This window comes from Salmo salar, chromosome ssa22 (genome assembly GCF_905237065.1).
Source record: "Salmo salar chromosome ssa22, Ssal_v3.1, whole genome shotgun sequence".
Taxonomy (NCBI): Eukaryota; Metazoa; Chordata; class Actinopteri; order Salmoniformes; family Salmonidae; genus Salmo; species Salmo salar.
In genome coordinates, this window is record NC_059463.1 from 13,429,320 (window position 1) to 13,443,730 (window position 14,411).

The 14,411-nt window shown below is 41.4% G+C and overlaps 1 protein-coding gene across 12 annotated transcripts in view; it reads left to right on the forward strand.

Annotated features, from left to right (window-relative positions):
* Positions 1–14,103, forward strand: part of LOC106582844 (band 4.1-like protein 1) — a 102,437-nt gene extending 88,334 nt beyond the window's left edge. For 10 of the 12 annotated variants that reach the window (XM_014166347.2, XM_045705795.1, XM_045705796.1 and 7 more), the window contains 9 exons: positions 1,811–1,861; positions 2,385–2,765; positions 4,017–4,148; positions 6,311–6,391; positions 7,218–7,283; positions 9,731–9,826; positions 9,968–10,048; positions 10,210–10,326; positions 10,887–14,103. In XM_014166347.2, coding sequence (XP_014021822.1) covers positions 1,811–1,861; positions 2,385–2,765; positions 4,017–4,148; positions 6,311–6,391; positions 7,218–7,283; positions 9,731–9,826; positions 9,968–10,048; positions 10,210–10,326; positions 10,887–10,892 — 1,011 coding nt within the window. In that variant the 3' untranslated portion in view covers positions 10,893–14,103. The remainder of the gene's footprint in view (positions 1–1,810; positions 1,862–2,384; positions 2,766–4,016; positions 4,149–6,310; positions 6,392–7,217; positions 7,284–9,730; positions 9,827–9,967; positions 10,049–10,209; positions 10,327–10,886) is intronic. The other 2 variants (XM_014166353.2, XM_014166355.2) reach the window with 2 other exon arrangements.
* Positions 14,104–14,411: the final 308 nt, after the last annotated feature.

Sequence of the window (14,411 nt, forward strand, 5' to 3'; positions counted from 1 at the left end):
ATTTGGAAGCAAAAAGCATCGCATGAGCTTCAGACTGACCCGCACACTCCCATTTTCTTATTTTCCTGTTTTCAGTGACTTGAATATACATGTAACTTATATGTGCCTGTATATGAAGAAGGGGGTTGTGTATAACTTATGAGACACTTGTTTTGGCTGCGTCTCATTGGCTGATGCCGCCATCAATGCATTTTGTCTGCTATGAGTTTGGATCCTCCCCATTTAGCCCCCCTACTCCTCCCTGCCTCCCTTCACCCTTATGCTTCACAGCAAACCTGAAACACAACTGCTTGCAAATCTGTAAAACTCACAACAGGGCTATGGTAGAGATTGTCAAAAAGACGAACACAACTTTTCATGCTTTTGCTCTTGGCTTCTATTCCCCCTCTATTCACATTTGAACCTTGATGTTCCTTCCAACTAACCCTCTAAGCAAGTCTCTTTCGCAGAGGGTTGCAGGGAAACAAAGGCTCTTGCATATTGCCATGGCGCTGAGTTTTTTTTGCACTTCTCCTCCATGCTGTTTCCAAGCTGAAATGTGGAGGAAGGCATGGACTTCAGACATGGTTTCATACATGTTTTTCAGCTCAATTGACTGTGACAGGAACTGTATGAGAAAATGAGAGAAACATGTCATTATCACCCATAAAGGCACTCTATGTTACATATACTGTACAGTATGCTCATCAGTCAAATGTCGGCCATTAATCTCCTGACCTCAAAGTTACTTTTTAAAGAAAAAAGTAGTTTGGTTAATGTAATGTAAATATTTGACATGTTTTTTTTTTATATGTTTTTTTCCCCTTCAAAATATCAACTTCATTAACATGAAAATGATTAACGGTACCTTATTGGGTAATGATTATTTATAAACCAGATCAAATGCTTTACAAGGATCATACATTGGATGCTATGTGCATTCTTGTAAAGCAAAGGACCCACCCAGACTGTAAAAAAAGAGGCAGGCAACAAGCCCTCAAGCAGCAATCCCCAGGCTGCTGTACTGTAACTACACAGACATACTAGCTTTCAGAAAGAGACTCACCACTTTCATTTCACAGTTGGTGTCATTAGGTGCTTGCATGTATTTGGCAGTGGAATTAATATAATTAGAAATTAGGACTGGGATCAAACAGCTTAAATCATTCCCTGCGTTTAATCTGAGTCTAGGCCCAGGACACTTTGGCATGATCAGGCATGGAATGAGGTGTGAGATCACTTTGTAAGCTGCCTCACCCAAAAACTAACAAACACCATGTGAGAGCACCAGCCGTTCTGTATACTGGGTGTTAAAAAACAGAATGGGCTTCCAAGCATATAAAATCAGTACAAGCCTGCTTATTTTGACTTCAAAAACTGCCTTTATGTCATTGAAACCAAACACTATTCTTTGGCCATTTGAGCCCCTTGAAATTCAGTCTGCGTGGTTTGCGTCATTCTATGATTCTGTCCTTGGCCAATGATTGACTGTTGCCGTGCTGCTACGGCTGTTCTACACTATCAAATCTTACAACCTGTCCATAGAACATTCTGTACGACACTCTAGTTTATACTAATTCCAAGTATGACAACTGGCTTGACATGGTGGGTTCATTTCTCTTGTCCAAGCTGGTAGTAAGCGTACTTCTTTTTTTGTACTCACAAATAGATGGAAGGGGGAACTGCCCTTCTATGTTAGAAACGTGCTGTTTTGTTGTTCTAACGGTCTGTTAGTAGAGACCCAGTCTCTCTACTGATGTCTAGTAGTCTGTCTCTCCAGCTTGGACTAACCTCTGGCTGCTCTCCTTCTTCCCCTGCTTTCCCTCCGCAGGAGCCTCTCTCCACTCTTGCCATTTATGAAGATACAGTAGATGATGCCAAGGTCACTTTACGTTTTGAATTCAACCGCATGCCTCACCATTTTCCCATTTCTCCCCTGTGGTAAATTAGTCACTCACTCCCCATTGTCTTCCTCACTGTCACACATGGGTAACTCTGTCATATGAGCAGCATACATAGAGGCTGAACCCTGACTATGCCACAGGCTACCCTCCATTACGTTCAAAGTAATTTCCTCTGTGTAAGACTTCCCCATTTATCTCCTCTCGTCTCCATATACGATGTGGCAAATTGCATGCCTGGAGAAGGTTTTTATGATCGATTTTTATGATAATATATACATGTATAATAGGTATCAGGGCCTCGGAAAGATCCTACATGAGTACTTATGCACACCTCCAGGCCAGGGCATATTCCCTTCTAGAGGATCATTCATCCACTGTCCATCATCATCATTATCATCCCCTCTCTCATGGTCACTCCCTGCCCTGAGCTGCGGCCAGACTGGCCGTGTGTTGTGATTTTGTTGTGGCGGCCATCTTTCTGTAACCCCCTCTCTCACCCAGAGGGAAAACTGGGAGAGGAGGCCTCGGCCGGGCTCCACCTCGGAGGAAGACCACGAGCGTGACACGGTGGTCTTCATGAAAGAGACCCAGTTGGGCATTGAGAGGAAGTGCTCCAGCATAACGGTCAGCTCCACGTCTAGCCTGGAGGCTGAGGTGGACTTCACCGTCATCATGGACCTCCACACGGGCGTGGAGGATTTCTCCAAGGGCCTGTCTGAGCTGGGGGAGAAGGAGCGGTTGCCTGAACGGTTGCCCGAGGTGGGCCGGGACGACTTTGAGGAGACCTCCAGGTTCTATTCGGCCCGTCTCATGGGCTCCCATGACATGTCCGCTGTAGAGGAGATGCCCCCTGTGCACCGTGAGGAACGTGTGCGCCATGAGGTAGACACAATGTACCCCATCCCTGATCCTTGCCACTCCCCGTCTCCTCCCTCCTGCTTCTGAGAGCGAATACTGCCTTTAAAGGGATACTTCATTATTTTTTCAATGAAGCCCTTTATCTACTTCCCCAGAGTCAGATGGACTCGTGGATGCCATTGTTATGTCTCTGCATGCAGTTTGAAGGAAGTTGATAAATAGCGTTGGTGCAATTGCTAACTAGGTTTAGTGAAATGACTGGAAGACCATGGTGACTGCTAGCATGCTAGTACGTACCATCGACTTCCAGTCATTGCGCTTATGCTTGTTAGCATTGGCTCGCGAAACTACCTCTAGCTTCCTTCATACTAGATGCAGAGACGTAGAAATGGTATCCATGAGTTCATCTGACTGGGGAAGTAGATAACTTCGTTCCTTTAATGAAATCACCAGTCACCTTTTCTGTTGGAACATTTTCAGTTGCCATTTTTTTTGTTTGTTGATGTTTTAATTTTATGTTTACATGTATTACAATTATTTGTTATATTTTTGTTTAATCTTTTGATTTTGTTTATTTATTTTCCTATGGTTTGTCCATTTGCTGTTTTGGTTGTTTCAGATTATTGTGAAATGTGTATGTTTTCTTGTATTTTCCCTTCCATTGTCAGTCATGCTTGCTTTACTAAATGTTTGGTCTGAAATGAAGTGATGCACAATTGATAATGTAGTGTATGACTATACTTGTATTGCTTCATTGTCTGTTTGAACAGTATTGTAATTTTTTTATAAGAAATGTATTGTAGTTGAACTAAGGATTAACATGGTCAGTAACATGTCAAGGCCACAGCACGTACATTACAGAATATGCAGTATTCAGACATCACGTAAGTAAGATTCAAATATGATGGATTTTCATGTGTCTTTCAAGTGATTCAGCAACCCAAAATTATTTCCAACATACAAACATAGAAAACAACATACAGTATTTTGATTTGTTTAACACTTTTTTTGGTTACTATGTTATTCCATGTGTTATTTCATAGTTTTGATGTCTTCACTATTATTTTACAATGTAGAAAATAGTAAAAATCAAGAAAAGCCCTTGAATGAGTAGGTCTGTCCAAACCTTTGACTGATACTGTACTTCGGGGCTCAATTTTAGGACATTTGTTAAAGATTTGTTTACCGTCAGGTAATATTGACGACGTTGGAGAAGAATAGACTGTCTATGGTTGATGAAATCTTAGTGTACCTGTCTGTTTCCTCCTGCTGCAGCCCCCAGTAGCCAGGAAAGACCCCAGTGCTGTTAGCGCTGCCCAGATGCTGAGGAAGGCCGACACTAAGATGGAGACACACACCAATGGGTCAGAGGTCACCAGCACCAACATCATGGACATGTCCGAGCAGGTACACTAGATCAGTCTATGCGTATGGACTCACTCCTGTCCCTCTGTGTTTTGATGTTTGATTTAGCCTGGTACAGTAGTCAAATCTGTTTGTGCTCTAGCCAAGTCCTTTGCCAACAAACATGACAGATGAGTTGTCTAAAGCACAAACCGATCTACTACCAGATAAGTGCTATCAGTTTAGTGTTGTAATATTGATCATATATGCCTCACATGCGATCCGGGACTATACATTTAGCCTATTTAAAATGTTTTCTGACTCCATAAAGATATGTTTGCAATATGCAAGAGACTACAGTTGAGATACAGTAATAGGCAATCAAGAAAGGTCTGAGAATGGAATTCTTAAATATAAGTGCATTTAATTAACATTGTAAAATGACTGAAATCACATACAAGGCATAAACCTCAAGTTACAAAGCATTGACAAGCTTTGTATTGACGGCATTATTCTCAGATTGATCAGAGAGGGAGAGAGGGGGAGAAGTCATAGCCTGAAAGGGCATGCCCCAAGAGTCCATGAGGTGGAGAGAGAAAGAAAGAATGAGAGAGAGCATGAATCTCACCAGCGCAGGCCAGGAACAGAAAAGAAAGAGACAATGACCCCTTTATAAGATCTCAGTTTGGATTCAACATTTGAGTTGTTGAACAGTAGCATTACAAAGTGAAATCAGATATCAGACTTAAAGGATGTTATCACACAGAACCTCTGTCACCCAGAGGTGTGACAAGGGGGTTGGTGAGATAATGCCGCATTCCTAAGACAACACAAAGGAAATCCTTGCATCCAGTTGATAAGAGTCACTTTGGTACCAGTGCAGATTAGTGTTACCAGTGCTAGTGCATGCTAATGATCAAATGACAAATGTAGCAGAGTGGCCCTACAGTTTGACCAGAAGGCATCTGAAATTATCTTCAGCGGGAAATGGAAACACTGAGTGAATAAGACAGTAAGACCATTTATAGGTTAATTTTTACCCCATCAATATAGTTTTATATTTTTGTAAACAGAAGGAAATGTAATTAGTCATTTAATATAATCCTAATATAGATGATAATTGTTCTCTCCGTAGCTCTGCTGTACTGCAGCTCTTGATTCAATTGAGTGACATATTCTCACGACCACAATGACTTAAAGGTCCAAGGGAGCCATTTAAAAAAAAATCTCAATATCAAATCATTTCTGGGTAACAATTAAGTACCTTACTGTGATTGTTTTAAATAAACAAAAATAGCTTCTTAGCAAAGGGCAATTTGTCAATTTTGCTAGGACTGTCTGGGAGTGGTCTGAGTAGGAAGGGAAGGGAAAAACGGAAATGTAGCTGTTATTACAGAGAGGTTTGGAACTCTCTTTCTTATTGGTCAATTAACACATTTACCCCATGGTGATGTCACCATGGAAGGCCAAAATCAAATCATGTTTTTTAATGCATTGGGACTTTAATAACATTGTTATAGAGGGATAAAAGTATTGACAGGACATTAAAAATAATTATGAAAGCATGCGGGAGTTCCATTCATCTCTAATGGCAGAGCATGGAGCTGTGCCGGTCCCAAAGGTGCCTGATTAAAATGTAATTGGTGCCTCTGGTGTGTCATTCATATAATGATGAGGATGAGCTGTGTTGGAGCGGGTTTCTTTGAAGTGAAAACCCAAGTCAGTGTGTGTTAAGCATAGAAATTGATTGACTTGAATACACTGAGTGTATTAAACATTAGGAAGACCTGCTCTTTCCATGACATAAACTGAACAGGTGAAAGATATGATCCCTTATTGATGTCACTTGTTAAATCCACTTCAGTCCGTGTAGATGAAGGGGAGGAGAGAGGTTAAAGAAGGATGTTTAAGGCTTGAGGCAATTGAGACATGGATTGTATGTCTGTGTCATTCAGAGGGTGAATGGGCAAGACAAAATATTTAAGTGCCTTTGAACGGGGTATGGTAGTAGGTTCCAGGTGCACAGGTTTGTGTCAAGAACTGCAACACTGCAGCGTGCAACACAATATTAGGAAGGTGTTCTTAATGTTTTGTACACTACGTGTAGGTACATAGTCTTCTAGATAACAAATAGCCATATCAAGTGTGTTGAGCCTCTTTGGCAGATGTGCTCTTGATTTGGAGTAAGCAACGATACAGTAGCGTTTGTGTGTGTGTATCTGCAGCAAATGGAGGCTGACATCAACTGTAACGAGACAAAGGTCTCCAGCAGCACTGACGTGGCTAAGCCACCAGAGGGCGACCTGGTATGTATCAGACACTCTATTGACAATAGCAGAAAGGCTTGAAGACTATGCTCTGCAAGCTCTGGCTGCAGTCTGATTCACTACCCTTCTCCCTGAACTGCACACTAATTCAATCCCCCTGGTGGATTTGAAAGGAACTGGACTGGTGTAAATATGGTGCTCATGGGGGAAAGGGTATAGAGAATCACTCAAATCTGCCATGACAGGTTTTGCATGTGCAAATAACGGGCTGCACATTTAGAGAGTATATTTTGCCAGTTTGTTTAGTTTTCTACCTTAATATTGCCTCACAATTTTTGCATGTGCATCCTTTTAAAATAGGCTTGTTATAAAGACTTCTCCCCCCTTCTAAACTGTGCCGAGTTACACGTTTACAGTATGTTTTACTGCTACCACATAATTGGCTTGGGTTATCTATGGCACTTAATATTTAAATAAACTCCAATTTGTATCACAGTGCCAACAAACATGCTGTAATGATAATGACAGGAGGATCTGTTGGGTTGAATTTTGCTAGTTGGTACATTACCATGTTGATACCATACTTCTGTATCAAATTGTTACGCTACACTCCTGCTTGGCTGCCTATTGGCTTTATAACTTGCTTTATAAATTCATCCTAATACCTTGCTTCTGATTCACTACGGTCATGGTAGCTGCATGCAATCTGGTGATCAGGTTTGAGGACTGCTTGTTCCCATATGGACACATTGCTCTTCTCCCTGATTAGTTTAATCAGCATGAACATGATGACTTCATCCCTTCATCCAAGTGACATTTTCTTTCCTCCCTCCCTCCCTCTCCTCATCCCTCTCTTTATCCCCAGAACCAGAACCAGGAAGTTGGCAGTAGGAAGGAAGTTCCTCTCCCCAGTATAGAAAATGGCTCCCATGTAAGTACACAATTCACCTTACCATCCTCCACCACCCTCCTCTCACTCAATAGACTATGTTACTGTACTCTGACTCCAGAAATGTAGTCCTATACTGTAGCTCTTGATTAATTTTAGCTGACGCAGTGATAAAGGTTCCCATGAAACAATGCTCTTGTTTGTTGTTGAATTGAAGCAGTGTCTGTGATTCACTGTATGTTGTCATGTAGAGAGAAGTGGGTAAAGATGCAGTTGTATTTTGGCTGGGCTATACCTTGAACCAGCAGCGTAGTGTGTGTGGGTGGGTGTGTGTTTCTGTGTGTTTGACATTGTGTTCAGGGTTTAAATTGGGACTTTGGAGGTGGCAGAGCCAAGGTTAGGGTTTTGCTAGGGTTAGGGTTGAACCAGGGTGTGGACATGAAGCTAAGGTTAGGGCTAGGGTTAGGAAAGCGGCTAGGGTTACGCTAACTGCTGTAAGTATAATGTATTACCATTCTAGGGTGAGGGTTAGTACTTTTATTCTACTTTTTATCCTACTCCTATATGTAGCCTTAGAAATAAGGTTAAGGAAATCAATAACTTGCTAACATCAAATACTTAATTTGATGATACAGCAGTAGCTATACAAGGATGTAACATGTATAGAAGAGACATGGATGCAAATGGGGAGGTGTTGCTGTATGTGCTTAGAGAAGATCTTATGTCAAGTGTTATTGAAGTGTTGTGGTTGCAGGTTCATCTGGCATATTTAAAGCCTTTTCTTTGGGGGTGCTGCTATAGGCCACCAAGTACTAACAGTCAGTATCTAAATAATATGTGTGAAATGCTTGATGGTGTATGTGATGTAAACCGAGAGGTCTACTTTCTGGGGACCTGAATATTGACAGGTTTTCATCAAGCTTTTCGCTTGAGAAGTTTCTTACTGTAACCAGTGCCTGTAATCTGATTCAGGTTATTAATCAACCTACCAGGGTGTTTACAAAAACTACAGAAACAAGATCACTCGCATGTATAGAACTTTGTTCTAAAGCTGTATCCATACCCTTTGGATGCAGTGATCACCCTATAGTGGCTATATCCAGGAAAGCCAAACTTCCAAAAGCTGGGCCTAAAATAGTGTATAAGAGATGAAACAAAATATTTTGCTGTGACTCTTATGTGGATGATGTTAGAAATATTTGTGCGTCTGATCTGCATCCAGATGGTGCAGTTGATGAATTTATGAAATTGCTTCTTCCAATTATTGATTAACATGCACCTGTTTAGAAACTGAGTGTTAGAATTGTTAAGGCTCCATGGTTTGATGAGAAATGTAAAAAATGTCTGGTTGAAAGAGATGGGGCAAAAGGAGTGGCTAATAAGTCTGCCTGCACATCTTACTTGCTGACTTACTGCAAATTGAGAAATTGTGTGACTAAGCACAACAACAAAAAATAAGAAACTGTATTATGAAGCCAAGATCAATGATATAAAAATACTTTGGAGTACTTTCAATTAAATTATGGGCAGAAATACAATTTCATATCCATCTTTCATCGAATCAGATGGCTTATTCATCACAAAACCATTTGATGTTGCCAGTTATTTTAATGATTACTTAATTGACAAAGTGAGCAAACTTAGGCAGGAAATGCCAACAACGAACAGTGAGCCATCGTATTCATGCATAAAAAAACGAATAATGAAAGAAAACCATTGCAAGTTTGAATTGTATATTTTTGTAAAGTTAGTGTGTGAGAGGTGGAAAAATGATTGTCATTGATCAATAATGACAAACCTCCTGGCGTTAACAATGTAGATGGAAAGCTGTTGAGTCTATAGCCACTCCTATCTGTCATATCTTTAATCTGAGTCTAGAGCAAAGTCTTGGTCCTCAGGCCTGGAGGGAAGCTAAAGTCATTCCTCTACCCAAGAGTGGTAAAGCTGCCTATCAGCTTGCTGCCTGTTCTTCGCAAACAGTTGGATTTTTTGTTGTTGACTAAGTACAAATAAAGCAACACCTCATGGCAAAACGTCCATGTGACCTACAGTACTTGTTGTGTGTATGTACTAACTGATAGATGAGCACACACACACACACACACACACACACACACACACACACACACACACACACACACACACACACACACACACACACACACACACACACACACACACACACACACACACACACACACACACACTACATGTTAATGTTTATTAAATGTATTTAAATTGTAAAGTCTTTTGTCTGTAATATATTTTTCGTTACGTGTCGGCTAATGGGATCCTAATAAATGAAATCAAAAATCCTTGTTGGACCCATAAGGTGCTGGAGCTAGGCTCCATCTGTCTCTCTTTGACCCTTGCTCCGGGTAGCTCCGGCTCAATCCAACCACTGGTTGTGTGTGTTTGTGTGCATGTGTTCGTAGCAGCTGTGCTGATAATGTAAGTGACCCTTCTTTCTCCTAATGACCGTGCTGCAGGTGAAGGCGGGCACCCTGGGGAGAGAGGCCGTAGTGTCCCCGCTGACAGTCACCGCCGACAATGTCACCTCAGCAACCACAACTCAAGTTACCAAGGTAACCCCTCGTGTCTCCTCTGCGACCGTTTAAAAAAAAAGGTCTTGACACTTCCTCTTCACTTAATATTCACTATAGACCTATGAAAGGTCACAATCGTTATCTGATCAGTAGATTGATGTTGACTGTGTTGTGTTTCAGACAGTGAAAGGTGGCTACTCCGAGACCAGGATTGAGAAAAGGATCATCATCACAGGAGACGATGATGTGGACCAACATCAGGTGAGGAACAACAGTCACAGCCGTTACTAAGTTAGAAGCACTGTAGAAATGCATGTCATTTGTATGGCATCTTTCATGGACACTCAAAGACACCAATATTGTTGATTGAGGTGCAAATGAATAGTGTCCATTTAATGGGAACAGTGACCTTTATCACACAGGCCCTCGCCATGGCGATACAGGAGGCTAAGCAGCAACACCCTGACATGCTGGTGACAAAAGCAGTGGTTGTCAGGGAAACAGAGTCTCCCGCTAAGGAGCAACATAGGAAATCGGAGGTAGGTGGAGCTGCAATGTAAACATCACTGTCAAGACACCGTGGTATTGCCTCGATAAGTAGGGAGATAGTGATAGACAGTGTGTTTGTGTGTGTGTGTGTGTGCGCGCGTATGCATTTATTTGTGAATGTATGCCATACAGGCTATAGGTGGCTTTAAATATGCCATAGCTCACTCGTACAGTATGTTCGACATGGAAGTCAATCATGTTGTTTAAAATGCAGGTTACAATCTATTGTCATGATTCTTGCACTGCAAGCAACTCTGCAGAGTGGTCACTAGCTGGCAAAGCCACAAAGTCATCAAATCAGATTTAAACCTAACCATAACCTTAACCACACTGCTAACCCTGATGCCGTACCCTAACCTTAAATTTAGACCAACATTTTTACGATATAGGCAATTTTGACTTTGCAGCTGGCCCATCTAGTGGAAATCGCTCAGTTCTGCCTCCAGGGAAAGATTCATGATGACAAACCTCAATTTGCGTTTAAACCATCTTGTTTATCCCAGTGTCAGTCTGTTTCACAGAGCTCTGTGTTGTTCTCTCTCTGTTTCAGTCCTGATATCTCATGGTGGTTCCTGGGAGTGGGGTCAGGAGCCCATCAACTCCCTGACTCTCCCCACTCCACCGTTGCAAGAGGACTACAGTAACCTACCCACAGTGTATACTACAATACAATAGACAGCTCTCCTTGAAATAATCTCTGTCTCCTCTACAACAATATACGCCTCCTCTCCTGTCCCTTTAGCCAGAACCGACTGTGATGCCGCCTCTGACTCACCCTCACCCACCAACCACTCTTCCTCTGGAAAATGCCATAGAAAATGCATAGTGTTCGTACAGTAGACCCCCATGAGGTCTAACTCATGGTTTGTGAAGAATAGGGCTACAGATGTAGGATCTTAATTGTGTGTGTGTGTGTGCGCGTGCGTAATGAAGATCCTACACCTGTATTTGGTCGTGAATAGGGCTGTTTAGCTCGGGGATCGTGAGAGATCAGTATAATGGTTCTGGTATTCTACATCCCCAGACAGACTCTGTATGTACAGTACAAACATAATGGCATGTTAATGGTTCATCACCCCCGATCAGCATAGTTCAATGAAATTATTAGCGACGACGATGTAATCCACAAAAAAATCTGATTGACCTTTCCCCAGAACACATTGACTTACCTGTAAGTACTGGTCATTTATTCTTAAGGAACTCAATAGCCCACCCCCACAAATTGCTGTAATATATGGTCACCGTGGAGATGCCTGCTCTGTGCTGACATCATGCATGAAGCATGGGGACTGGGTGAGTGGAGTGTGAGGAAGGGGTTTGGGGGGAGGGGTGCTCTGCAGGGGCCAGTAGTGAGGGTCAGCCTTTAATGCTTGTTGTCACCAGCGTGACACATATAGTCAACAGCTGTCTTACTAGCTTTTTAAACATTTTTAACAATAGAACAATCTAATTTAAAGTCCAGTGTTTGCTTATTTTCTGAATATAAATAAAAATGTGTCGATTTAGCGTCTCATACTCACATGCATGATTCTAAGTAGTCGAGGGAATGAACGATACGATACAGAGCTGTCGTTGAACTGACGTCCACAGGAAGTGCTCAAGAAGGATTCTGTGGAATATACTTCTGCAACGTGTAGACACTGCATGTCCAGCAAAGGTGATTGGCCTATACTGATAGGAGAGTCAACTGAAGAAATACGTGGACAGACACTTCTACAACATCAAGAGACTATGAGTTGGGACTCCGCTTGGCATTCAGGGTGCATTACTACTACTACAGGCTCTGACGCTCGTTCTCTGGATTAATACAAACAGAATCCTTCCACACCCCCTTCTGTGCTCCTCTCCTCATCCTGTTCTCCTTCAGTCATCATACTGTTATACTTTCAGTCGCAAATGCTGGTCACGTAGTGCAAAAGTCAAATCATACCCATTTCCCCATGTAGTGCACTACTTTGGTCAAAACTAGTACACTCTACAGGGAAAAAGGCATCATTTGAGACAAAGCTATAGTCTGGTCAAATGAGCAGTTTTTAATATAATGTTTTACAGTATCTAATTATTTTATGAAGTGTGAGGATATGTTTGATTTGATTTTTTTTTACTTTCGTTTTTAAGTTATGGTGTATGAGTTCAACATTTGTATTTATAAGAGTGGTGGTGAATGTGAGCCGGCGGGTTTCTTGCCTTCCCTAAAAATGATTATTACGTGTGTGATTCCTTTTTCTGTACCTTCACAGACAAAGCCTGGATTCATAGTGTGACACGTTTAAGGCCAAACTCCATCATCTTCGACAGATAGACAGGCGGGGAACCTGTTTCAGAACACCTAGCAAGGCCTCCATAGCCCTGCCTGGCCAAATCTGTATACGTGGCCAAATCTGTATACTCTCTGGATAATAACTCTAAAGCTATATTCAACAGCTGCATATACATTCGTCAGTCAGTCAGTCTGTCTGAGAAATCAACAAAAACTATGCTGGAACAAACTGTTGAATAAATACTATGCATTGTTCCCTGTGTGGACTAACTTTGAAAATATTACTGAGGAGAACCAGATTCATTTTTGGTGTGCCGCTCTGCTCTCATCTCCTACAGTATATGATATTGTTTATTACAGCGGTCAATCTTAACTGCTTGTGAGACTTGCAATAACTGTCTCTTTGTAGCCACCTCGCTATTGTAATCCATTATCAATCTATTTAAAAGAGAACTGTGAACTCTTATGCATATAAAAAGCACTACCAAAACGTTCCAAGATGGAGTTGAATCTAAAAGTTGAGTTCTGCCACCGTGTTCCCATGGCTTTGTTACCGTGCTTGGCATAATTACTCCACTCTCACTTCACCCTGAAGTAACGGAGAAGATCCTTTGAACTTTGTCTTAACTGCTGTAAAGTTCAGTCTCTGTGAAACAGAGTCCCTAACAGTTATTTTGTATATTTTATTTCATTTTATCTGGTCAAATGACACTGGATTCATGTTAAGGCACTTGCTTGCAGCGATAGGCAGCAACGATATTGTTAGAAATGTGTGTTTTTTCTATACTGGACACACACCTTTGAAAATTATTACTTGCTGTACAGTATAGACATTGAGGAAGAAGTTGCTCTGTATAGCTGATGTGCTGTTTTGAAGGGTGGGAGGCATATTGTATGTATGAACATAAATACTTCTATGTGTGCATTTCGTTACAAATATACTGGAAGAGTGGTATGAGGTTGTGCACATTTTGTAGTAGAGGATTCACAAATGTGCAATGTTAAGACTACAGACTACGTGTAAGTACTAATGCAGTGCACTTGTTATACTGATGATGGGTGCCTTACTGTTGGAGTCACTGCCACTGGAAACCATGGAAGTAATTATTTAGCCTACCAGTGTGATCTACTGACATTTCAGCCATCCACTCTCCATGTGGTTTTGAGGTCATAACCTCATAAGGTCCAATAGAAGAACTGCGTAAATCTATATATTAGCTATGATACACTGTTTCAGTGGTAGGAATAATACGAATTGGAACAAAAATATATTGAAGAGCAGAAGGATTACAAACAGTCACAGGCCCCAATAGGACAGAACTAACTGGCTGATTCCATAGGCTCACATAAGGCACTGTCCACCCCACTCTTCCTCTTCCACCCTTCAATTCACCTCAACCTGTTTGTTCTACATCCCCCCTAGTGCTTGGTGGTTTGTGTTTGCTGTATTTGCGTTCAGTCTAAATGGAAAACATACATACGTAAATAAATAAATGTCTCAATGCTATTTTCATTGTCTCTGCGATTTTCATGAGGAAGACAAATGCTGCAAGATCATGTTGTGGAAACTGGTAAAGGGCTTGAGGCGGTAACATTTAGTTTGTTTGGTATCCTGCATTGCCATCTTGTGGCCCTTAAGAGAACTGCAAATGGGAATAAAATTACAGAAGGACAATACTCAGTCAAGCATAATCATCACTATCCTCAAATTGATTAAAATATCGCTTAATGGTTATAGTTCTACTGTTACTGCCAAGTGCCATTTGTTCTATTGTTGCTTCGTATTTTGAACATTTTGACTGTCATTTTGACTGT